Raw genomic sequence first — 26,021 nt, 5'->3', positions numbered from 1 at the left:
TCGAGACGGAAACTCCAGTATCTGGTTAAGTGGAAGGGTTATGCTCAGGAAGATAATTCCTGGGTCTTTGCCTCTGATGTCCATGCTCCCGATCTTGTTCGTGCCTTTCATATGGCTCATCCTGGTCGTCCTGGGAGCTCTGGTGAGGGTTCGGTGACCCCTCCTCAAGGGGGGGTACTGTTGTGAATTCTGTGGCAGAGCTCCCTCCTGTGGTCACAAGTGGTACTTCGGCTGGTTCTCTCTGTGAGCTTCCGTTGGTGGAGGAGAGTGGTACTGCGGCTTCTGAGTTTCCTTCCTCAGGTGATGTGGTGATCTCGTTAGGTGCTGCTCTATTTAACTCCACCTAGTGCTTTGATCCTGGCCTCCAGTCAATGTTCTAGTATTGGACCTGTTTCCTCCTGGATCGTTCCTGTGGCCTGCTGCTCTGCATAGCTAAGTTCTTCTTTGCTATTTGTTTGCTGTTTTTTTCTGTCCAGCTTGTCAATTTGTTTTTTTCTGCTTGCTGGAAGCTCTGGGACGCAGAGGGTGTACCTCCGTGCCGTTAGTTCGGTACGGAGGGTCTTTTTGCCCCCTTTGCGTGGTTTTTGTAGGTTTTTGTGTTGACCGCAAAGTTACCTTTCCTATCCTCGTTCTGTTCAGAAAGTTGGGCCTCACTTTGCTAAATCTATTTAATCTCTACATTTGTCTTTTCATCTTAACTCACAGTCATTATATGTGGGGGCTGCCTTGTCCTTTGGGGTATTTCTCTGAGGCAAGGTAGGCTTATTTTCTATCTTCAGGCTAGCTAGTTTCTCAGGCTGTGCCGAGTTGCATAGGGAGCGTTAGGCGCAATCCACGGCTGCCTTTAGTGTGGTTGGAGAGGATTAGGGATTGCGGTCAACAGAGTTCCCACGTCTCAGAGCTCGTTCTTGTTTTTTGGGTTATTGCCAGGTCACTGTATGTGCGCTGACCTCTATGTCCATTGTGGTACTGAATTACCTTTCATAACAGCCATCTCAGTCTCCAGAGCTCTATATCATTGAGACACTCTGAGGAGATCTCAAGCTCACAGTTCATGCTAGTTAGCCCAGGAATTTACAGGAACTGGAGGCTTTTTTTTCAAGAAGCAGGAAACTTTACCATCTGAGAAAATAAAGAACCTCATCCACAGCTACCACAAAAGACTTCAAGGTGTCATTGATGTCAGAGGGGGCAATACATGATATTTAGAAATGGGGTAGGTAAACTTTTGATCAGGGTCATTTGGATGTTTTGGGTTGTCAATATGACTTTAAAATGAAAACACAGTAGTTTGACAATAAATGGCTTCACCGAACAACTAATCAAGAGTGGAGAAAAAGTTTTGGTGTACTCATTCATATTCTCTGAAAAAAGGCCAAGAAAGTAAAAATTCTGCCAGGGTGTGTAAACTTTTGAGCACAAGTGGACACGTTAAATCTGATAAAATATTGGATTGCACTCTGACTAAGCTCAGTCAAAGATTCTCTGTTCATCTGTGATATTTTTCTCAGCTCGGATCGGACTGAGATAAAATCGTAGCATGCTGTTAATGGCCACGTGTATCGGACAAGACTCGCCAATGCAAGTCAATGAAAAAAAAAAATAGCACTGAACATGAACCATGCAAGTGGCATCCAATTTTACACATTCTTCACCCAGCACTCAGAATAGGATAGAATAGATATATACAGTACATATAACAGATAGATAGAATTCAATTGAGCCTGAGTCAAAATGTACTCTTACTTTTTTTAAGCCAATATTAATAATCTTACAGTTGATATTGTATTCATTTTTCAGGTCTTAAGTGTGTTACCAGCCAATAATGTTTGTAACTTTCTGTGCATTTTTATGCACAGATCTATGGGCTTAAGATGGAGGCCCTTTTGCCTACTACCCAGGATGAGCTCTTGTGGTAATAAAAATGTTTATGTTTTTCTATTGTTTTTAAACAGTTTTCTTCGTTGTTTCCCTCCCTTTAACTTTCTATTTGGTAATTAACGAATAATTCATTTGTCAGATGCACAGTCTCGATTTTTTAATATATCTTTTCCTTATATTGTGCATTGACTGCTCCTCGGTCTGTACTCTGTGGTGCCCATTTGTTTGGTAGTTAACTGGAATCTAATAATTGGCTCCTGCACCTTATGGTTACATCCGCACATGCTTTAGATATTAGATTAGAAGCGCATTTCTTACTTCCAATGACGGCGGCATCTTTTCCACTGCTAGAGCTTTCTGCAGCTGTAAACACATCAGAAAAAAAGAGCATTATTTATTGTGAACTCCATGGTGAGGCCCCATTCTCATCCACATTCACCCTAGCAGGAATACACAGTATTACATAACTGGAAGAAAAACACATAAGGACAAATATAAATAATCTGCTGTGCAAACATTCCTGGGAACCTAGAATGTTACTTTCCAAAATGACTTATGCAGTGCATTGTGGGAACTCTCTTTTCTATTTTCGGCTGTTTTACATTATAAAAACCATAATCCACCACTATAAAGGAGATGCTGTGCATACATCAAACTGTTCAGAGCAGACACAAGAGTAGGATTAGGTGTTACCAATACAAAGTAATCAATCTCAATGATCTATTCCCAAATAAAGTACCAAACAGTAAACCAATCCACCACTTGTGCCAAAAAGGAAATAGTGAAACCACTACAAGAATGGAGAAAAGCATGAACCGAATATGGATCAAGCCAGAAAAGAAAAACGGATATCAGGGAGTACGTAGAATAAATCACTTTTATTTATGTTCCAAATGCAAAGAAAGGCAAGAAAAGGACTGCACTAGAGCAATGTGTACTCCTTTAGGACTAGAACTCACTGAGGGCGATCGTCACAAACAGCTTATGGGCAGACGGTGCTCTGGCAGCAAAAGCATGAAGCTGAATACATATCCAAGAACAAAGAAAACTGCGGCACTCACCCCGTTGTTGCTGTGTGAACGTGTTCTTTATTGAAACATGGCTTTATGGAAGATCATACATCCAGTTAGGCAGCAGGTTTTACAGGAGGGTGCGGTGATGGAGCGTGGAAGACGGCCGTTTCGCACTGAATTCACTGAAGTAGTAAGTAGTATTGGATCATATATTTACTAAGCATTTCCTCTCTCTTTGAAGGAAACCTTGCTGGGCATATGCTATAAACCATACTTGATGGTACCCCTGACAAAGGAACTTTTTGGGTCCGAAACGCGCGTTGGGGTGCACACAGTCCCTACTGGCGGTCCTGGATATATGTACCCTATCTGATTATAAGTAAGTAGTATTGGATCATATATTTACTAAGCATTTCCTCTCTCTTTGAAGGAGACCTTGCTGGGCACATACTATAAACCATACTTGATGGTACCCCTGACGAAGGAACTTTTTGGGTCCGAAACGCGCGTCGGGGTGCACACAGTCCCTACTGGCGGTCCTGGATATACAGTGGGGCAAAAAAGTATTTAGTCAGTCAGCAATAGTGCAAGTTCCACCACTTAAAAAGATGAGAGGTGTCTGTAATTTACATCATAGGTAGACCTCAACTATGGGAGACAAACTGAGAAAAAAAAATCCAGAAAATCACATTGTCTGTTTTTTTAACAATTTATTTGCATATTATGGTGGAAAATAAGTATTTGGTCAGAAACAAACAATCAAGATTTCTGGCTCTCACAGACCTGTAACTTCTTCTTTAAGAGTCTCCTCTTTCCTCCACTCATTACCTGTAGTAATGGCACCTGTTTAAACTTGTTATCAGTATAAAAAGACACCTGTGCACACCCTCAAACAGTCTGACTCCAAACTGTACTATGGTGAAGACCAAAGAGCTGTCAAAGGACACCAGAAACAAAATTGTAGCCCTGCACCAGGCTGGGAAGACTGAATCTGCAATAGCCAACCAGCTTGGAGTGAAGAAATCAACAGTGGGAGCAATAATTAGAAAATGGAAGACATACAAGACCACTGATAATCTCCCTCGATCTGGGGCTCCACGCAAAATCCCACCCCGTGGGGTCAGAATGATCACAAGAACGGTGAGCAAAAATCCCAGAACCATGCGGGGGGACCTAGTGAATGAACTGCAGAGAGCTGGGACCAATGTAACAAGGCCTACCATAAGTAACACACTACGCCACCATGGACTCAGATCCTGCAGTGCCAGACGTGTCCCACTGCTTAAGCCAGTACATGTCCGGGCCCGTCTGAAGTTTGCTAGAGAGCATTTTGATGATCCAGAGGAGTTTTGGGAGAATGTCCTATGGTCTGATGAAACCAAACTGGAACTGTTTGGTAGAAACACAACTTGTCGTGTTTGGAGGAAAAAGAATACTGAGTTGCATCCATCAAACACCATACCTACTGTAAAGCATGGTGGTGGAAACATCATGCTTTGGGGCTGTTTCTCTGCAAAGGGGCCAGGACGACTGATCCGGGTACATGAAAGAATGAATGGGGCCATGTATCGTGAGATTTTGAGTGCAAACCTCCTTCCATCAGCAAGGGCATTGAAGATGAAACGTGGCTGGTTCTTTCATCATGACAATGATCCAAAGCACACCGCCAGGGCAACGAAGGAGTGGCTTCGTAAGAAGCATTTCAAGGTCCTGGAGTGGCCTAGCCAGTCTTCAGATCTCAACCCTATAGAAAACCTTTGGAGGGAGTTGAAAGTCTGTGTTGCCAAGCAAAAAGCCAAAAACATCACTGCTCTAGAGGAGATCTGCATGAAGGAATGGGCCAACATACCAACAACAGTGTGTGGCAACCTTGTGAAGACTTACAGAAAACGTTTGACCTCTGTCATTGCCAACAAAGGATATATTACAAAGTACTGAGATGAAATTTTGTTTCTGACCAAATACTTATTTTCCACCATAATATGCAAATAAATTGTTAAAAAAACAGACAATGTGATTTTCTGGATTTTTTTTTCTCAGTTTGTCTCCCATAGTTGAGGTCTACCTATGATGTAAATTACAGACGCCTCTCATCTTTTTAAGTGGTGGAACTTGCACTATTGCTGACTGACTAAATACTTTTTTGCCCCACTGTATGTACCCTATCTGATTATAAGTAAGTAGTATTGGATCATATATTTACTAAGCATTTCCTCTCTCTTTGAAGGGGACCTTGCTGGGCACATACTATAAACCATACTTGATGGTTCTCCTGGCGAAGGAACTTTTTGGGTCCGAAACGCGCGTCGGGGTGCACACAGTCCCTACTGGCGGTCCTGGATATATGTACCCTATCTGATTATAAGTAAGTAGTATTGGATCATATATTTACTAAGCATTTCCTCTCTCTTTGAAGGAGACCTTGCTGGGCACATACTATAAACCATACTTGATGGTACCCCTGACGAAGGAACTTTTTGGGTCCGAAACGCGCGTTGGGGTGCACACAGTCCCTACTGGCGGTCCTGGATATATGTACCCTATCTGATTATAAGTAAGTAGTATTGGATCATATACAGGTCCTTCTCAAAAAATTAGCATATAGTGTTAAATTTCATTATTTACCATAATGTAATGATTACAATTAAACTTTCATATATTATAGATTCATTATCCACCAACTGAAATTTGTCAGGTCTTTTATTGTTTTAATACTGATGATTTTGGCATACAACTCCTGATAACCCAAAAAACCTGTCTCAATAAATTAGCATATCAAGAAAAGGTTCTCTAAACGACCCATTACCCTAATCTTCTGAATCAACTAATTAACTCTAAACACATGCAAAAGATACCTGAGGCTTTTATAAACTCCCTGCCTGGTTCATTACTCAAAACCCCCATCATGGGTAAGACTAGCGACCTGACAGATGTCAAGAAGGCCATCATTGACACCCTCAAGCAAGAGGGTAAGACCCAGAAAGAAATTTCTCAACAAATAGGCTGTTCCCAGAGTGCTGTATCAAGGCACCTCAATGGTAAGTCTGTTGGAAGGAAACAATGTGGCAGAAAACGCTGTACAACGAGAAGAGGAGACCGAACCCTGAGGAATATTGTGGAGAAGTGGAAACATCCAGAGCCACCGTGCACTGGCGTGTGCAGGAAATGGGCTACAGGTGCCGCATTCCCCAGGTAAAGCCACTTTTGAACCATAAACAGCGGCAGAGGCGCCTGACCTGGGCTACAGAGAAGCAGCACTGGACTGTTGCTAAGTGGTCCCAAGTACTTTTTTCTGATGAAAGCAAATTTTGCATGTCATTCGGAAATCAAGGTGCCAGAGTCTGGAGGAAGACTGGGGAGAAGGAAATGCCAAAATGCCTGAAGTCCAGTGTCAAGTACCCACAGTCAGTGATGGTGTTGGGTGCCATGTCAGCTGCTGGTGTTGGTCCACTGTGTTTCATCAAGGGCAGGGTCAATGCAGCTAGCTATCAGGAGATTTTGGAGCACTTCATGCTTCCATCGGCTGAAATGCTTTATGGAGCTGAAGATTTCATTTTTCAGCACGACTTGGCACCTGCTCACAGTGCCAAAACCACTGGTAAATGGTTTACTGACCATGGTATTACTGTGCTCAATTGGCCTGCCAACTCTCCTGACCTGAACCCCATAGAGAATCTGTGGGATATTGTGAAGAGAAAGTTGAGAGACGCAAGACCCAACACTCTGGATGAGCTTAAGGCCGCTATTGAAGCATCCTGGGCCTCCATAACATCTCAGCAGTGTCACAGGCTGATTGCCTCCATGCCACGCCGCATTGAAGCAGTCATTTCTGCCAAAGGATTCCCGACCAAGTATTGAGTGCATAACTGAACATTATTATTTGATGGTTTTTTTGTTTGTTATTAAAAAACACTTTTATTTGATTGGATGGGTGAAATATGCTAATTTATTGAGACAGGTTTTTTGGGTTATCAGGAGTTGTATGCCAAAATCATCAGTATTAAAACAATAAAAGACCTGACAAATTTCAGTTGGTGGATAATGAATCTATAATATATGAAAGTTTAATTGTAATCATTACATTATGGTAAATAATGAAATTTAACACTATATGCTAATTTTTTGAGAAGGACCTGTATTTACTAAGCATTTCCTCTCTCTTTGAAGGAGACCTTGCTGGACACATACTATAAACCATACTTGATGGTTCCCCTGACGAAGGAACTTTTTGGGTCCGAAACGCGCGTCGGGGTGCACACAGTCCCTACTGGCGGTCCTGGATGTATGTACCCTATCTGATTATAAGTAAGTAGTATTGGATCATATATTTACTAAGCATTTCCTCTCTCTTTGAAGGAGACCTTGCTGGGCACATACTATAAACCATACTTGATGGTACCCCTGACGAAGGAACTTTTTGGGTCTGAAACGCGCGTCGGGGTGCACACAGTCCCTACTGGCGGTCCTGGATATATGTACCCTATCTGATTATAAGTAAGTAGTAATGGATCATATATTTACTAAGCATTTCCTCTCTCTTTGAAGGAGACCTTGCTGGTCACATACTATAAACCATACTTGATGGTACCCCTGACGAAGGAACTTTTTGGGTCCGAAATGCGCATCGGGGTGCACACAGTCCCTACTGGCGGTCCTGGATATATGTACCCTATCTGATTATAAGTAAGTAGTATTGGATCATATATTTACTAAGCATTTCCTCTCTCTTTGAAGGAGACCTTGCTGGGCACATACTATAAACCATACTAGATATAAAATGGCACATTGCACTTTCTGACTTATACTTTGCATACCTTATATGCTTATATCACCTTATTATTAGCACACAGCACTTTTTGCAAATATCACAATATATGAATTATTTCACGGAATTTGTGAGGCTATATATACCTTTAATAATTTGTGATACACATATATTTTTTCTCTTTATTCTTTTTTATATTTTTTATACACTTTTTTACACCTCATTAGTTATTATATATTTTTTTACACTAGTGTTTTTTGTGCTCTCCTCTATATTTTTATAGGTTTTTAGACATACATATTTCTACAATTTTTATTTTTCACTTATGATCCGTATTATTACTATTTTCTCCTATATACGATCCTTATTTTTTATGCTTACTAATTCCTTTTGGGGTATCCAGTATATTTTATGTAATAATATATATTGTTTGATCTGCCTAGTACGAACTATTTGTTATATTTTTTTGACATGTGCACGTAAAAAAAGCGTATTTTAAAAGTATACATATACATTATTTTAACATATATAATAAATATATTTTTTGGTTACTGTCTGTTGCACATGAATAAAAGTGATTTATTCTACGTACTCCCTGATATCCGTTTTTCTTTTCTGGCTTGATCCATATTCGGTGCATACATCAAACTGGCAGAAAGAACCAAGGAAATGAAAAGTCACACAGACTGGAAACTACCAAGAAACTGTCAGAATTATGAATGCAGCTATGAATGTGACAATATTATAATATATGAATAATATAAAATTATTATCTGCTTGATTGACTGTTTGTCCATTGCCCCATGTTTTTACCTCATAGCTCATAAAACGTAGCTTTTTATGAAAGTCATTAATCCAGACGCTAATTCAATGATGAAAACAGTAGCTAGCTTCTCCCCATAATTAGCAACTCAGAAAAATCAGAAATGACCCAGAGACATAAACACTATAAAGTTTAGGTGGAAATTTCTGAAAAGTTTCTGTAATTAAAAAAGTGTTCCACTTTCAAACTTCAATTGTGCAAAGGCATGAGTATCAACAAGCATCATCATTACTTAACCACTGCAGCTCCCATGCCACCTCTCCACTGCTTTCCAACAGTCTTTCTTGTCATAGCTGAAGGTTGTGTTATCCCATTTATAGCATGTGACCCCTGCAGTTAGGCTAGGACAAGGTATCTTGATGCCTCAAGTAGATGAAGCCAATTGCACCCCCCATTAATGAACCCTCAGCCCCCAAGTAAAGGAATTGGTCAGAGGTTATAGTAGCAGGACCCCGACACCTCTCCCCAATGCGTTTAGTCACAAGTTCTGATGACCACATCCACTAGAATTGTTACCTTTTTCAGGCAAAAATACCGGCAAAAGTAAACATAGTGGTGTAGGGGTGAGGCTCAACAGAGAGCAATTTCAAAGTTATATATAAAATCATTCATTATTTGTGAACCATTTATACAATACCAAGGACAAATAATGATATTCATCCCTGACGTCTCACATATTAAATATTAGAACAAGGACAGTCATAGCAACTTATATAACTTAACTATAATAGGGGTTTGGTTTCAATTAAGGTGTCCAGTATTTTTTGGATATCCTCATGGAAAGTAAACAGACCCTATTATAGATAAAGGGATACGTATTATTGTATTTGCATCATCATGCGACAAATACAGTTTTCAACAAAACTAATGATGCCATATTCTTCTATGGATAGTGGTTCTGGAGGTGTATTCATGTACTGATGGTAGTTCTGGTGACATATTCAAGTACTGATAGCTGTTCTGGTGCTGTACTCATGTACTGATGATGGCTCTGGTGATGTATTCATATAGTAATGAAGGTTATGGTGCTGTATTCATTACCAGATCAATTATCAGTACAAGAATACAAAACCAAAATCATCATTAGAACATAAATAGAACACCAAAGCCATCAATCGTACATAAATACGGCACCAGAAAGATCGCCAGTAAAAGCTAGATCAATATAACCACCATCAGTACATGAATATGTCTCTAGAATAACCATCAGTACATGAATGCATCACCAGAATCTTAATCAGTGCATGAATACATCACGAGAAGCACAATTAGTAAATAAATACACAACACAAATACATCACCAGAACCACCATCAATACATTACCAAGTTTAGTACAGCAATCAATTGTAATGTCAAGTCAGCGAAGTGTACATCTATATCACATGAACCTACAAATCGAAATGTGTCCTTAACATTGGTAAATACCTGCTGGGAGTTGTTGTTATCAGTCATTATCAGACTGTGAACTATACAGGAACCACAGCACTGATGAAACAAACTCAGTATCAACAAATAAACATGTAAATCCAGGTACCTTATAGGTGATCTCCCTCTGATTGGATTTCTTTTTGTCTCAATCTTGCCAAGACTCCATTATGAATTTTCATATCCATAGCTCGTCTCTGCAGACTTCCCTCTACTCTTGTTTAGTACAGCACATCCAAACATGGTGCCCTTAAAAGTAAGAGTGTTATTAATATGCCTTCTGCATAAAAATATCTGTCCATACTATAGCCTAAATCAGCCTCCTATGGCATATGACCTCCACACTTTCTGCCCTTATGAGCTACACTCAACACACTGTCTGCTATTATCAGCTGCAACCATCACACCATCCGCCCTTGTGAACCATGTCATATTATGGCTGTCCCTTCTCCACTGTTTTCCCTATTAGACTCTCTATATCTCCACACTGTCCCTCCACCATGCTAACCTATCTCCCTACTGTGCCCCCATTTAACACTGCTCCTTCTCCATATAAATTCTGTGCCCCCTCTTCACACTATGCCATCCTACTTCCCATTACACTGCCTTCTCGAGACTTCACCTTTCCTCACAATGTCCCCCTACACAGTATGATGGTCACTAGGGTTGAGCGACTTTTGTTTTTATAGGATCGGGTCGGATTTCACGAAACCCGACTTTTTCAAAAGTCGGGTCGAGTGAAATCGGCCGATCCTATAGAAAAGTCGGGGTCGGGGTCGGCCGAAACACGAAACCCAAAGCAGTGCATTGGGTTTCTAATGGTTCCCAGGGTCTGAAGGAGAGGAAACTCTCCTTCAGGCCCTGTGATCCATATTAATGTGTAAAATAAAGAATAAAAATAAAAAATATTGCTATACTCACCCTCGGACGCGCCCTGGTTGTAACCGGGAGCCTTCCTTCCTAAGAATCAGCGCTTGTAGGACCTTTCGATGACGTCGCGGCTTGTGATTGGTCGCGTAGTGGTCACATGGGCGTCACGCGACCAATCAGAAGCCGTGACATCATCGAAAGGTCCTTCAAGCGCTGATTCTTAGGAAGGAAGGCTGCGGGTTACAACCAGGGCGCGTCTGAGGGTGAGTATATACCTATTAGGAATATACTCACCCTCGGACGCGCCCTGGTTGTAACCCGCAGCCTTCCTTCCTAAGAATCAGCGCTTGAAGGACCTTTCAATGACGTCACGGCTTCTGATTGGTCGCATGAGCGGTCGCATGGGCGTCACGCGACCAATCAAAAGCCGTGACGTCATCGAAAGGTCCTTCAAGCGCTGATTCTTAGGAAGGAAGGCTCCCGGTTACAACCAGGGCGCGTCCGAGGGTGAGTATAGCAATATTTTTTATTTTTATTCTTTATTTTACACTTAAATCTGAATTCCGATACCAATTCCCGATATCTTAAACATATCGGGAATCGGTATCGGAATTCCGATTCCAGATTCAGAAGATCGCCGACTTCATGGCCGACCCCACACAGGGGTCGGGTCGGGTTTCATGAAACCCGACTTTGCCAAAAGTCGGCGACTTCTGAAAATGGCCGACCCATTTCGCTCAACCCTAATGGTCACAACAGCTCCCCAATACACACTATGTTTACAACAGCCCCACAATCAGTAGGATTTCAACTACACCCCATCATTATATACATTATATAGTGTTGTCACCACCACAGCCCCCCATGTAAAGTATGATGACTCCCACAGGTGTAATGGCCCCCACAGCCTGTTATATACAGTATAATGTCCCCCATAGCACTCCACATAGTATGATATCCACCACAGCCCCCCCATATGCAGTGCGATTTCCACCACAGCCCCCTCAACAGAATAATGTCCCCCCACAGAGTCCTATACAGATTGATTACAACAGTCTTCAATACAGTATTGTCACCACAGACCACAGTATATCCCCTATGATCCCTATACAGTATGGTCATCACAGCCCCCTTTGCAGTATGATGTCCTCATAGCCCTCAGTATTATGTCCCCCACAGTCCCATATACAGTATGATGCTTTTCACAGCTTTCTGTATGGTATGATGTCCCCACAGCTCCCTATACAGTATGATGTCTTTACAGCAAGCCCCAGGTATAATTTCCCCCACAGCCAGCCTCAAGTGTCATAGTTCCGAACACCTAGCCCCCAGAATAATGTCCTTCACAGGCAGCCCCCAGTGTGATAGTCCCCAACAGTCAGCTGTGCCAGTGTCAGTCAGTCTCAAGTATAATGTTCCCCACAGCCATCCCCAATATAATGTTCCCCATAGGCATCCCCTAATTTCCTGCACAGGCAGCCCCCAGTGTGATACTCCCTCACATACAGCAGTCCCAAATAGCATGTCCCCCACAGCCAGCAGCCCTCAGTAGTATATCCCCTATAGCCAATGGTCCCAAGTAGTCAATACCCAGAACCAGCAGTCCCCAGTATTATAGTCACCCAGAGCCAGTAGTCTCACAATATTGTCCCTCATAACCAACAGCCCCCAATGGTATGTCCGCTATAGCCAATAGCCTCTAGTGTTATAGTACCCCAAAGCCAGCAGACCCTCAGTATTATAATCATCCACAGCCATCAGCCCCCAGTGGTATGTCTCCCACAGTCAGCAGTCTCCAGTATTTTTTTTGAAACATAAGCAGTCTCCAGTATTATAGCCCTCCACAGCCAACATCCCCCAGTTTTATAGTCTTTGAAAGCCAGCCTTCCTTTTGATGGCCCATATTCAGTTATTCAGGGGCAATACAATATAACAAAAATAGCTTATGCTAATCTAATCGTAAAAATAGCTTATACGCACATAAAAAAGCTCACACTTTCCTAATCCAATCTCCCCGTCCAGTGCAGACTCTGTTTCTTCTTGTAACGGGATGTCGGATGGCGCAATGCAGTGACATCATCACGCCATCCAGTGCCTGCTGCTGCAAAGGATACAAGCCGTGGGCTTGATGTCACATGACAATACAAAGGTGGCATCAACCCCACAAATATGAACCCCACTTGCCACCGCGCCAGGGCAAGTGGGAAGAGCTGGGCAAAACACCAGAATTGGCACATCTAATAGATGTGCCTTTTCTGGGCAGCTGTAGGCTACTGTTTTAGGCTGGGGGGTCAATATTCATGGCCCCTTACGAGCCTGAGAATACTAACCCCAGCTTTCTGCTTTAGCAAGGCTGGTTGTCAAAATTTGGGGGATCCCACGCAGCTTTTTTAAATTATATATTTAAAAAATACGATGTGGGTACCCCCTATTTTTGATAACCAGTCTTGCTGAAGCTGGCAGCTGAGGGTTGCAGTCCCAAGCTGTCAGTTTTTCCTGGCTAGTTATAGAAAATACAGGGAAAACCACGCCTTTTTTTTCATTTATTTATTTATTTATAGTGCAGGCTCAGTGTCTCTGCTGGATGACAGGCTGTCGCATCATGCAATCATGCAGCCTGCCATCTAGTTCTAGCACAGCGAGACCCGTCGTGGGACAAATGGCTTATTATCTTCTCTGCAGAAAGGAGAAGAATATTGTTTTTTTAATTTTAATTCTCTTGCAGGAGACAATGGCGTCACTGCAATGGGTGATGGAGCAAGTATGATTTAATTAAGAATTATTAAAGGACACTGTGTCATTCTTTCAATTAAAGGACTTTTCTGTGTTTTTGTGTTTTTTTATAAAATATGACTACGGGGTTAGTAATGGGGGTGTCCTATCAATACAAAGGTGACATCAACCGCGCCAACTATCATCCCACTTGCCACCTCTACAGGGCAAGTTATGTTTATAGCCTGGGTGCAGTATTCATCTCCCCTTCCAAGGCTGTTAACATCAGCTCACTGCTGTCTGCACTGCCTTTGTTGGTTATTAATTATATGGGGACCCTAAGTCACATTTTTTTGGGGGGTCTCCAATTTTAATAGCCAGTAAATGCTAAGTATACAGCTGTAAGCTGATATTAATAGCCTGGGAAGCTCTATGGGTATTACCCCATTCCCAGGCTATAAACATCTGCCCCCAGCTGTAGGCTTTACTTCTGCTGGTTAAAAAAATTATGTGGGAGCTCACATTTTTTTCAGAAAAATAATCTTTTCATAATTAAATACATGTACAGTAAGCTGCACACACATTGTACTAATTGTATATGTCACTGACATCTCTATATCTATCCATTCTATATGTCCATACTGAATGTATTCTATCTATTCTAACTGGTCAGGTCCCACTATGATTTTACTGTGCGCGTCTGCTGAATTTCTGGCTTTTTATCTTTCTTTCTTTCTTTCTTTCTTTCTTGATAGAAAACATGGAACAACACATAAAATTAAATGGGTGCACAGGCCTCCAAGCAACAAAACGCTGCACCATGCCAAGTGGGCCCAATAAAGTCCACTTATATTTTTTCTAAAACCTGGAGTGCTGCCTTCCATTTTTTAGTATCTATCTATCTATCTATCTATCTATCTATCTATCTATCTATCTTAAAATACTTTAGGGGCATCGCAATTATTTTCTGGCACTTTTACAGAATTTTACCGACTTTTTCCGATTTTAATAAAAAATCTCATGTTTCCGACCACGAATCTGAATGTGACACATTCGTGCCGAATTTATGTTTGGCTATCGTTTTACAAACATATTTGCTCATCTCTAGCCCTTACACATTTTAACATTTAACAACTTAGAACAAATAGAAGAATCATCAGCTATCTGTCACGGTTCCACCTCTCAGTGTGTCTGGGATGCAGTTACTGACAGCTTAGCCATCTAATCTGGTAAAGTGGATTACTGAAGCTGTCAGTACTTTGACTGACAGTTCTGTCATCCAGTCTGGTTATGGGGTGTGTTGTCAGTGTGCTGATTGACAGCTCAGCCATACAGCCTTAGAGAGGGATGCCCTGGCAGTCTCCAGGTATTCTCTGTCTTAGGTGGTTGCCAGGCTACCCAACTGGGCTGTTTCTCCCAGAACTCTGCCAGATGTACATTCAGCAACTGTGTGCTTTGTTCTGTTTGCAGATCTTTCATTGCTTAACCTTGGACCTCGTTCTGACCATCAGTTTGTTTAACTCCTTCTGCTCTGATCCACTGGTATTCTGACCTTGGAACATTACCTCACTACACCTTTGTTTCTTCCTTCAGTTGTTGACGTATCCTCTTGGCTTATGACCTTGGACTCCTTGACTATCCTGACTCATGGTTGGCCATGAGAAGTGATTCAGCATCACATTATCACTTACAGGTGAAGCATGTAATTGGTTAATAAAGGGACGCATAGGAAGGTACAAACCAAATGGGAATAGGATAATAATAATGTTCAGCAGCAACTACGAACTCCAACTCCAGCAAGCCGGAAGCAAAGCTTTCACAGGCAGGGTTCAGAAGGTGTGACCAGGTTTTATAGAGAGAGAAAACAGGTCAAGAACAAATGTGAGATGGAGCTGCATGTCTCTAACCAGCATACAAAGAGTCGTTAACCTCTTCAGCGTCAAAGGAAACAAAGTCCATTTAATATGAGGAACTAAATACACAGGCTAAATGGAAGACCTGTGATTCACAGTATGTAAAGATCGCCTAACACCAGATAGATCGCCTAACACCAGATCTCCCAGGAGTGCATGACACACTCGTGACACTATAAATATTACCTATTTTTTTCTGTAAAGAGAACGAGGTCAAAATGACCAGTTATTACTCTAATTTTATTCCCGCTACTCATCTGAGTCTCTAGTTGTTTATTTCATTTGTTATTTTAGATAAGCCACATAATTTCAGAGATATGGGTGATTTTACTTAGTGCAAATTTTTATGGTCTCCAATAAGGGGTGGAGCACTCGAGTAATAATGCAGATTAGATTAAAAAACATGGCTCCAGAGTGTACTGTGAGCAGTGTCCCTATGGTCAAAGCACAACAATTAACACTAAATGTTTCATTGCACAACAATGAAACATATGACAGTTTAAAAAGCAAAACAAACAAACGAATATACAGGAGCATCAGGAATAATTAAGAGAAAAAACTGGCCACTTTTGACATGGGTGAAAAGGTCTTCTTTAAGTAATAAACACTATAATCCAGGATATAAGAAAATAGTGAATATTTGTTAAATATTTTAGAGATGTTTTACCGGTTACATTTCATGATTGACTGAGACTCTCCATGATTAATAAGAGAAAAATCTGCTCTCCAAGTGTCACAACATGCTGGAAGCCAGAAGTGAGCCTGGGACTGCCAAAAAAAGCTGTGTGCCAAAAATATGACAAAATAGTATTTTCAAGACACCAAAAATAGCTTCGAGATAAATGACTTGTCTCTTGGGCTCTGACTGCACTGTGGGTGACATGTGATTGGCAGTAGGTGGCTGAGCTGGCAGCATGAATTTTTGTACTACAGATGGTTTCATCAAAATATTGTCATTCAGGAGGAAAAATGATTGTCCTATTTCTAATAATGAATTCACATTGCAGAGATGCTTTGTTTTTTGTTGAAAGAATCAAAGGCTGTCTCCTAAGTAAAAATGTGGAACATCCTAATGTTAAAAAAAATAATCCATTTACAATGAAGGAGCCTCATGTCGAGTAATTATCATCTCAAATCACAGAGGAAACTCTTACAAATGTAAAAATATGAGAACGACCCCATGCTCTAATTATCTGAACTGAAAAAATTCTACCCGATGAAAACCCCAGTAAATAAAATATTCTATCATCATTCTATCATATTCTATCTGACTGATATATCCGTATTATACTTGTCAACTGGAATCATCATTATAGAAGCACACTTTTTTATATGGGGGCAGCATTATAGTAGGTGTATTCCTGTGCATTTCAAATAATATTAAATTAACTAAATTCTTGTAAATAGGAGCAGTATTATGATAGCAGTTATATTCTTGTACAAAATACAGTGTTGGCTGTGTTCACACGTTCCGGTTTTTTCGCGTTTTTTTCACGGTTTTTCCCGATAAAAATGCTATAAAACCGCAAAAAAACCACATACAATAAGCATCCCATCATTTAGAATGAATTCCGCATGTTTTGTGCATATGATGCGTTTTTTTCCGCAAAAAAAACGCATCAGGCACAAAATCCGGACATGCTCTATCTTTTTGCGTTTTTTTTGCGGATTTCCCACTCCAAAATGCATTGGGAAGTGTCCGGAAAAAACCGCGGCAAAAACTCGTCAAAACTGCGGCAAAAACGCGTCAAAACCGCGGCAAAATCGCGGCAAAAACGCACGCGGTTTTCTTGCGGATTTCATGCAGAAAATGTCCGGAATTGTCAGGAATTTTCTGCATGAATTCCTGAACGTGTGCACATAGCCTTATAGTAATATTCCTATATATAGGGGGAAGTATTAGATACTGTATATTCTTGTATATAGGGGCAGAATTATAGTACTTACCGTATATTCTTTTTTATAGGAGCAGTATTATAGTAGTCATATTCTTGTACATAGGAGCAGTATTACAGTCGTTATATTCTTGTACATAAGAGCTGTATTACAGTAGTTATATTCTTGTACATAGGGCAGTATTATAGTAGTTATATTCTTGTACATAGGGGCAGTATTATAGTAGTTGTATTCTTTTATATAGGAGCAGTATTATAGTAGATATATTCTTCTACATAGAGACAGTATTACAGTAGTTATATTCTTGTACAAAGGAGCAGTATTATAGTAGTTAAATTCTTCTACATAGGAGACAGTACTATAGTAGTTCTATTCTTGTACGTAGGAGACAGTATTATAATAGTTATATTTTTCTACATAGGAGACAGTATAATAGTAGTTATATTCTTGTACGTAGGAGTCAGTATTATAATAGCAATATTCTTGTATATAGGGCAGTATTATAGTAGTTATATTCTTCAACATAGAAGCAGTATTATAATAGTTATATTCTTGTATATAGGGCAGTATTATAGTAGTTATATTCTTATACATAGAAGCAGTATTATAATAGTTATATTCTTGTATATAGGGCAGTATTATAGTAGTTATATTCTTATACATAGGAGTAGTATTACAGTAGTTATATTCTTGTACGTAGGAGACAGTATTATAATAGTTATATTCTTCTACATAGGAGACATTATAATAGTATTTATATTCTTGTACGTAGGAGACAGTATTATAATAGCAATATTCTTGTACATAGGAGCAGTATTACATTAGTTCTATTCCTGTATATAGAGGCAGTATTATAGTAGTTATATTCTTATACATAGGGCAGTATTCCAGTAGTTACATTCTCGTACATAGGACAGTACTATAGCAGTTATATTCTTGCACATAGAGGCAGTATTATAGTAGTTATATTTTTGCACATAGGAGCAGTTTTATAGTAGTTATATTCCTACACATAGTGCAGTATTATAGTAGTAATATTCTTGTACATAGGGGCAGTATTTTAGTAGTTGTATTGTTCTACATAGGAGCAGTATTATAGTAGTTATATTCTTCTACATAGGGGCAGTAATATAGTTGTTATATTCTTGTACATAGAACACAGTATTATAATAGTAATATTCCTGTACATAGGAGTAGTATTATATTAGTTATGTTCTTGTATATAGGGGGCAGCATTATAGTTGTTATATTCTTATACATAGGGCAGTATTCTAGTAGTTATATTCTTGTACATAGGACAAAATTATAGTAGTTATATTCCTGCACATAGTGGCAGTATTATGGTAGTTATATTTTTGTACAAAGGAGCAGTATTATAGTAGTTATATTCTTATACATAGGAGCAGTATTATAATAGTCATATTCTAGTACATAGCAGCAGTATTATAGTAGTTATACTCTTGTACATAGGTCAGTATTATAGTAGTTATATTCTTGAACATAGGGCAGTATTATAATAGTTATATTCTTCTACATAGGGCAATATTCTAGAAGTTATATTCTTGTATATAGGATAGTGCTATTGCAGTTATATTCTTTCACATAGAGGCTGTATTATAGTAGTTATATTCTTGCACAAAGGAGCAGCATTATAGTAGTTATATTCTTCTACATAGGAGACAGTAAAATAGTAGTTATATTCTTGTACGTAGGAGACAGTATTATAATAGTAATATTCTTGTACATAGGAGTAGTATTATATTAGTTACATTTTTGTATATAGGGGCAGTATTATAGTGGTTATATTCTTATACATAGGGCAGTATAATTGTAGTTATATTCTTGTACATAGGACATATATATAGTAGTTATATTCCGGCACATAAAGGCAGTATTTTGGTAGTTATATTTTTGTACAAAGGAGCAGTATTATAGTAGTTATATTCTTATACATAGGAGCAGTATTATAGTAGTTATATTCTTGTACATATGGGCAGTGTTATAGTAGTTATATTCTTGTACATAGGGGAAGTATTATAGTAGTTATATTATTGTATATAGGATCAATGTTATAGTAGTTATAGTCTTGTACATAGGAGCAGTATTATAGTAGTTATATTCTTGTACATAGGGGCAGTATTACATTAGTTATATTCTTGTTCAAAGGAGCAGTATTATAGTATTTATATTCTTGAACATAGAGGCAGTATTATAACAGTTATATTCTTAAAGCTAGGGGACAGTATCTGTAATAAATAGAATGAGTTATATAGATCAAAGGAAGGGGCATTAACAGGTAGCTGTCAATGTTAGATAACGATTTGGGCAAGTAGATGTGTCCCTCTATGACCCCACTGCTACAAAGGTACTGCGAGGTAACTGGTGCCTGTTTTCACCTTGTGTAGCCTTTGTGTCATGAACAGAAAAAGGTAAAACAACATTATTGTCATGATCCGTTCCAGGGTTTATTAGTGTCTGCCCTTTTTTGGATGGATCATATCAAGGGTTAACTTTGCTCTGCCTCATTCTGGGTTTGCTATTTAGCTCCCATGAATCTTGCTGGCATTGTCAGTTATAGTTCTGTCTTTGGCCTGTGAACCTGACTCTGGAAACCCTTGGTTTGTCCTGCTGTTAACCCTGACTTTTCCTGTGTCTGTAATCCCCCTCTGTCTGCCCTTTCCCTGCGTTTGTCTGTTCTGATTGATTCTCTGATGCTGATCTCCTGGCTTGGTTATTGACTCTGTCTTGATTTGTCCCTATTGTACCGTATTTTGCTCGCTCTGGTTTACTGATCTCCTGCTATGTCCTGACTATCCTTTCTGTTTAATTCTTTTTGTACCGACGTGTTATCTTGTGTCCTGACTCAGCTTTTTCTGACTACTCTCTTGCCACTAGGTGGCATCTGTTCAGCTGCTCAGTGTGTGCAGTCTCGCATGCCTAATAAACTCCCCCTGGTGTTAGTTGCACTGTATTGCACTGCAGCTGCATGACATTATAACTGACCACACATATAAAGGGGATTTTGTCATTTTTTATTTCTCTGGTCATGGATCCGCTTTTCAACCTGGCGGATCAAGTGTCCAGTCTGACACAGATGGTGCTGGATTTTTCTAGGAAACATCAGTCCCTTGACACGTCTTATGTTGTTAGCCTGCCTGGTGACTCAGTGGATGTCTCTTTGCACTCTCCTGAACCTACTGTCAAACTCCCAGATACCTTCTCTGGGGAGAGGGAGAGATTTAATACTTTTAAGGAGAGTTGCAAGCTTTTTTTTTCTCTTAGACCTCGATCTTCTGGAGATGAGAGTCAACGGGTGGGGTTAATTATTTCCTTACTGCGGGAGGGACCTCAGTCATGGGCCTTCTCTTTACCTGCTTCTGCCCCTGAACGTGTGTCTGTGGACAAATTCTTTGAGGCTTTGGGACTTATTTATGACGAATTGGTCAGGGTTGCAGAGGACATGATCATGAGTCTCTCCCAGAATGAACTCACTGCTGAACAGTATTGTTCTGAGTATAGGCGGTGGTCCGTTGAGGTGTCCTGGGATGACTCTGCTCTGAGATGCCTGTTTGAGAGAGGACTTCCTGATCATCTCAAGGACGCTCTGGCCCTTCATACGCCACCCAGTTCCCTGGTGGAGACCATGACTCAGGCCATTCGTATGGACTGGAGATTACGGGAGAGAAGAATTATCCAGCGTGAGATTCCTATTTTGCCTGTCAAGTCTGAGGAGACTATGGAAGTTGGTGTCATCAATTTCAAGGAGAAGGAGAGGAGACGGTGACGTGATGGGAAATTGTTTTTATTGTGGAAATCCAGGACATTGGAAGAAAGACTGCCCCTCTTGTCCATCGAGTAACAAGCTGCCGAGTCTGGGTGATGGTCTTGGAGGTCATCCAGACTCTCAGGTACCATTTTTGTCATGTCAAAATGTTTTGCTACAGGTGGAACTGTGTTATGGAGGTGTTTTTGCATCCACCTCAGTATTTGTGGACTGTGGATCTTCCATGAACTTCATTGACTATAGTCTGGTGTCCAAGTTAAAGTTAGGGACAGTTAGGCTAGAGACTCCCATCCATATCGTTGCCATTGATAAGACACCATTGGCTCAAAATGTTCTTAGATTTGTCTCTGAGCAGTTCCTCCTCAAGGTGGGTTCCTTACACCAGGAATGAATTTCATGTTTTGTTATGAATAATCTTCCTGCGGGACTGATGTTGGGGTTTCCCTGGTTGCAGAGGCATAATCCTGTTATAGACTGGGGATCTTGTGATATTGTTAAATGGGGTCCTAATTGTTCCAATGGATGTCTTTCTGCTGTGTGTGTGTCCGCCATTTGTCCAGAAGGCATTCCGGAGTACCTAAAGGACTTTGGTGATGTGTTATCCGAAAAAGAGGCTGAGGTCTTACCACCCCATCGTCCATATGATTGTACCATCAATCTTATTCCGGGTTCTAAATTGCCCAAAGCCCGTTTGTACAATCTTTCTGGCCCGGAACGTACTGCTATGAAAAACTATATCTCTGATAGTCTACGCAAAGGTCACATCCATCCCTCTGTTTCACCTGTGGCCGCGGGATTTTTTTTGTCAAGAAAAAAGATGGTGGTTTACACCCATGCCTCAATTTCCGAGAACTAAATAAAATTACGGTGAGAAATACCTACCCTCTCAAACTCATTCCTGATCTCTATAACCAATTGTCTGGGGCTAAGAGGTTTTCCAAACTCGATCTTAGGGGAGCATATAACCTTATCCACTTTCAGGAAGGGGATGAGTGGAAAACGGCATTTCTCACCTCCGAGGGCCTATTTGAAAATTTGGTCATGCCCTTTGGTCTCACGAACGCGCCCGCGGTGTTTCAGAACTTCATAAATGATGTCTTTTCTGATTTTATCGGGCGCTTTATGGTTGTATACCTGGATGATATCCTTGTGTTCTCGCCTGACAAAGAATCTCACATTGTTCATTTATGTGCTGTTCTTCACAGGTTATGGGGAAATTCTTTATTCGCTAAACCAGAGAAGTGTTTGTTTTGTGTCCAGGAGCTTTCTTTTCTGGGGATCATCCTTTCTGCGAATGGGTTTCGGATGGATCCCGGAAAGGTACAGGCCAGATACCTCAAGGGGTTGCAAGGGGTTGCAGCATTTTTTGGGTTTTGCCAATTATTACCAGAAATTCATCAAGGGGTTTTCTTAGGTAGTCAAGCCACTCACCAATCTCACTCGCAAGGGGGCTGATCTCAAAGTTTGGTCATCCTTGGCAGTTGATGCATTTATTACATTAAAAAAGTGTTTTATGTCTGCTCCTGTATTAGTTCAGCCTGATCCATCTAAACCATTTATTGTAGAGGTGGACGCATCAGAGGTGGGAGTAGGGGCGGTGTTATCTCAGGGACCTGTTACTTTGACCAACTTAAGACCATGTGCTTTTTTTTCCCGGAAGTTTTCTTCTGCTGAGAGGAACTATGATGTTGGGAACCGGGAGTTATTGGCTATAAATTTGGCTTTTGAAGAATGGAGGCATTTTTTGGAGGGGGCGGTTCACGGTGATTACTGATCACAAGAACTTGTCTTATATTGAAACTGCCAAATGGTTAACTCCTAGACAGGCTAGGTGGTCACTTTTTATCTCTCGTTTTCATTTTTCAATCACTTTTCGGCCTGGTTCCAAGAATGTCAAGACTGATGCCTTATCTCGCAGTTTTGATCCAATATCAACCCCCGAACCTCCTTCCTCCATTCTTCAGCATGGGGTGGTTGTTGCAGGGGTATCCTCTGAATTGGAGCAGGAGATTCGAGAGGCTCAGTCTCTTGCTCCTTCCTCTTTGCCTGACAATAAGCTTTTTGTCCCAGTTCAGTTCAGATTGAGGATTCTCCGTGAGTTCCATGATTCTGCTCTTAGTGGTCACCCGGGGATCTCTGCCACCCGGAAAGCTATTGCTAGGCTGTTTTGGTGGCCCTCCATGAACTCTGATATCATTGTGTTTGTGTCTGCTTGTGATACCTGTGCCCGTGCTAAGAGCTCCCATAACCGGCTGGCCGGGGAATTGGTGCCATTGCCAATTCCGGATAGACCTTGGACTCATTTGTCCATGGATTTTATCACTGATCTTCCTCCCTCTAATGGCAAAACTGTAATCTGGGTAGTGGTTGACAGATTCAGTAAGCAAGCGCATTTTGTACCTCTGGCAGGATTGCCTAATGCTGAGACACTATCTAGATTGTTTGTTGAGCACGTTGTACGGCTGCATGGCGTGCCTTTGAGTGTGGTTTCTGATAGAGGGGTACAATTTGTGTCCAAATTTTGGAGGGCATTTTGTAAATTGGGTATTTGTTTGACCTTTTCCTCTGCTTACCATCCTGAGACCAATGGGCAGACGGAGAGGACCAATCAGTCACTTGAACAGATTTTGAGGTGTCTTGCTACGTCTCAGCAGGATGATTGGTGTTCTTCATTACCCGTGTGTTGTGAATTCTGTGGCTGAATTCACTCCTGTGGTCACAAGTGGTACTGCAGCTTCTGAGCTTCCTCCCTCAGGTGTTCTGGTGAGCTCGTTGGCTGCTTTGTTATTTAACTCCACCTGATTCTGTCTTCCTTGCTCCTTGTCAATGTTCCAGTGTTGGATCTGAGCTTCTGGATCTTTCCTGTGGCCTGCTGCTCTGCTTAGATTAGTGCTTTTTTGCTTTTGTTGCTGTTTTTTCTGTCCAGCTTGTCTATTTGTTTTTGCTGGAAGCTCTGAGACGCAACCCTTCTTGGTCAAATCGGTCAATGGTTTACTGTTATGAAGGCAATCCAGTGACACAGTGTGCCAGCAATCAGAGCACATACAGTGATCTGACAATAACCCAAAAACAATAGAACGAGCTCTGAGACGTGGAATCTCTGTAGACCGCAATACCTGAACCTATCCTAAACACAACTAAAGGCAGCTGTGGATTGCGCCTGACACTACCTATGCAACTCGGCACAGCCTGAGGAACTGACTAGCCTGAAGATAGAAATACAAGCCTGACTTGCCTCAGAGAAATACCCCAAAGGAAAAGGCAGCCCCCCACATATAATGACTGTTAGCAAGATGAAAAGACAAAACGTAGGGATGAAATAGATTCAGCAAAGTGAGGCCCGATATTCTAGATAGAGCGAGGATAGCAAAGAGAGCTTTGCAGTCTACAAAAAACCCTAAAGCAAAAAACCACGCAAAGGGTGTACCGCCGTGCCGTTAGTTCGGCACGGTGGGTCTTTTTGCCCCCTTTGCGTGGTTTTTTGCTTTAGGGTTTTTTGTAGACTGCAAAGCTCTCTTTGCTATCCTCGCTCTATCTAGAATATCGGACCTCATTTTGCTGAATCTATTTCATCCCTACGTTTTGTCTTTTCATCTTGCTAACAGTCATTATATGTGGGGGGCTGCCTTTTCCTTTGGGGTATTTCTCTGTGGCAAGTCAGGCTTGTATTTCTATCTTCAGGCTAGTCAGTTCCTCAGGCTGTGCCGAGTTGCATAGGTAGTGTCAGGCGCAATCCACAGCTGCCTTTAGTTGTGTTTAGGATAGGTTCAGGTATTGCGGTCTACAGAGATTCCACGTCTCAGAGCTCGTTCTATTGTTTTTGGGTTATTGTCAGATCACTGTATGTGCTCTGATTGCTGGCACACTGTGTCACTGGATTGCCTTCATAACACCCGTGGCTGAATTTGCATTTAATAATCGGATTAACCAGTCCACGGGCACCTCTCCATTCTTCTGTAACTACGGTTTTCACCCTCATTTTGGTGAATTTTCTAGGCTGGATTCAGGATGTCCAGGGGCTGATACAGCAGTGCAACGGTTGGGCGAGGTATGGAGGGAGGTCCAGAAGAACACTGGGAAGGCTCAGGGCAAACATAAACTTTTTGCTGATAAGAGACGGTCTGTAGGACCTATATTTCTGGTAGGAGATAAAGTGTGGTTGTCTACCAAGAACATTTGTCTAAAGATTCCTTCTGCTAAGCTTGGTCCTAGGTTTATCGGTCCTTACGAGATCACTGAGGTGGTCAATCCAGTTGCCTTTCGTTTACGCCTTCCTCAGTCACTTCGGATCCCCAATGTTTTCCATAAATCCCTTTTTAAAGGGACTCTGTCACCTGAATTTGGAGGGAGCAATTTTCAGCCATAGAGGTGGGGTTTCCGGGTGTTTGATTCACCCTTTCCTTACCCGCTGGCCGCATGCTGGCTGCAATATTGAATTGAAGTTCATTCTCTGTCCTCCATAGTACACGCCTGCTGATGCTGATCTCCTGGCTTGGTTACTGACTGTCTTGATTTGTCCCTATTGTACCGTATTTTGCTCGCTCTGGTTTACTGATCTCCTGCTATGTCCTGACTATCCTTTCTGTTTAATCCTTTTTGTACGACATGTTATCTTGTGTCCTGACACGGCTTTTTCTGACTACTCTCTTGCCACTAGGTGGCATCTGTTCAGCTGCTCAGTGTGGGCATTCTCGCATCCCTATTAAACTCCCCCAGGTGTTAGTTGCACTGTATTGCACTGCAGCTGCATGACAATTATAAGGCTTTTTCAATTATAATTCTATTTTTACAAAATCCATGGACATATCTATGATTGCAGAGCCACAGGAGCTAAATATCTTATTGAATTCTGGACATATCATATTCTTGTGTGGTATCTATAAAATGCTTGAAGGATGTTCAGCAAGAGGACAGCCATATTGTTTCTCTATCGACACC

General features: G+C 41.1%; 1 protein-coding gene across 1 annotated transcript in view; it reads right to left on the bottom strand.

Moving 5' to 3' along the window:
- The window catches only part of LOC138669772 (glycophorin-C-like), a 110,316-nt gene that overhangs the window by 14,055 nt on the left and 70,240 nt on the right, over window positions 1-26,021 (bottom strand). The window contains exon 4 of the mRNA XM_069756500.1: window positions 2,200-2,244. Within this exon, the coding sequence (XP_069612601.1) occupies window positions 2,200-2,244 (45 nt within the window). The remainder of the gene's footprint in view (window positions 1-2,199; window positions 2,245-26,021) is intronic.

Source organism: Ranitomeya imitator, chromosome 3, assembly GCF_032444005.1.
Source record: "Ranitomeya imitator isolate aRanImi1 chromosome 3, aRanImi1.pri, whole genome shotgun sequence".
NCBI classification, from domain to species: domain Eukaryota; kingdom Metazoa; phylum Chordata; class Amphibia; order Anura; family Dendrobatidae; genus Ranitomeya; species Ranitomeya imitator.
The sequence above is the reverse complement of the archived record's forward strand: the minus strand, read 5'-3'. Positions and strand labels throughout refer to the sequence as shown.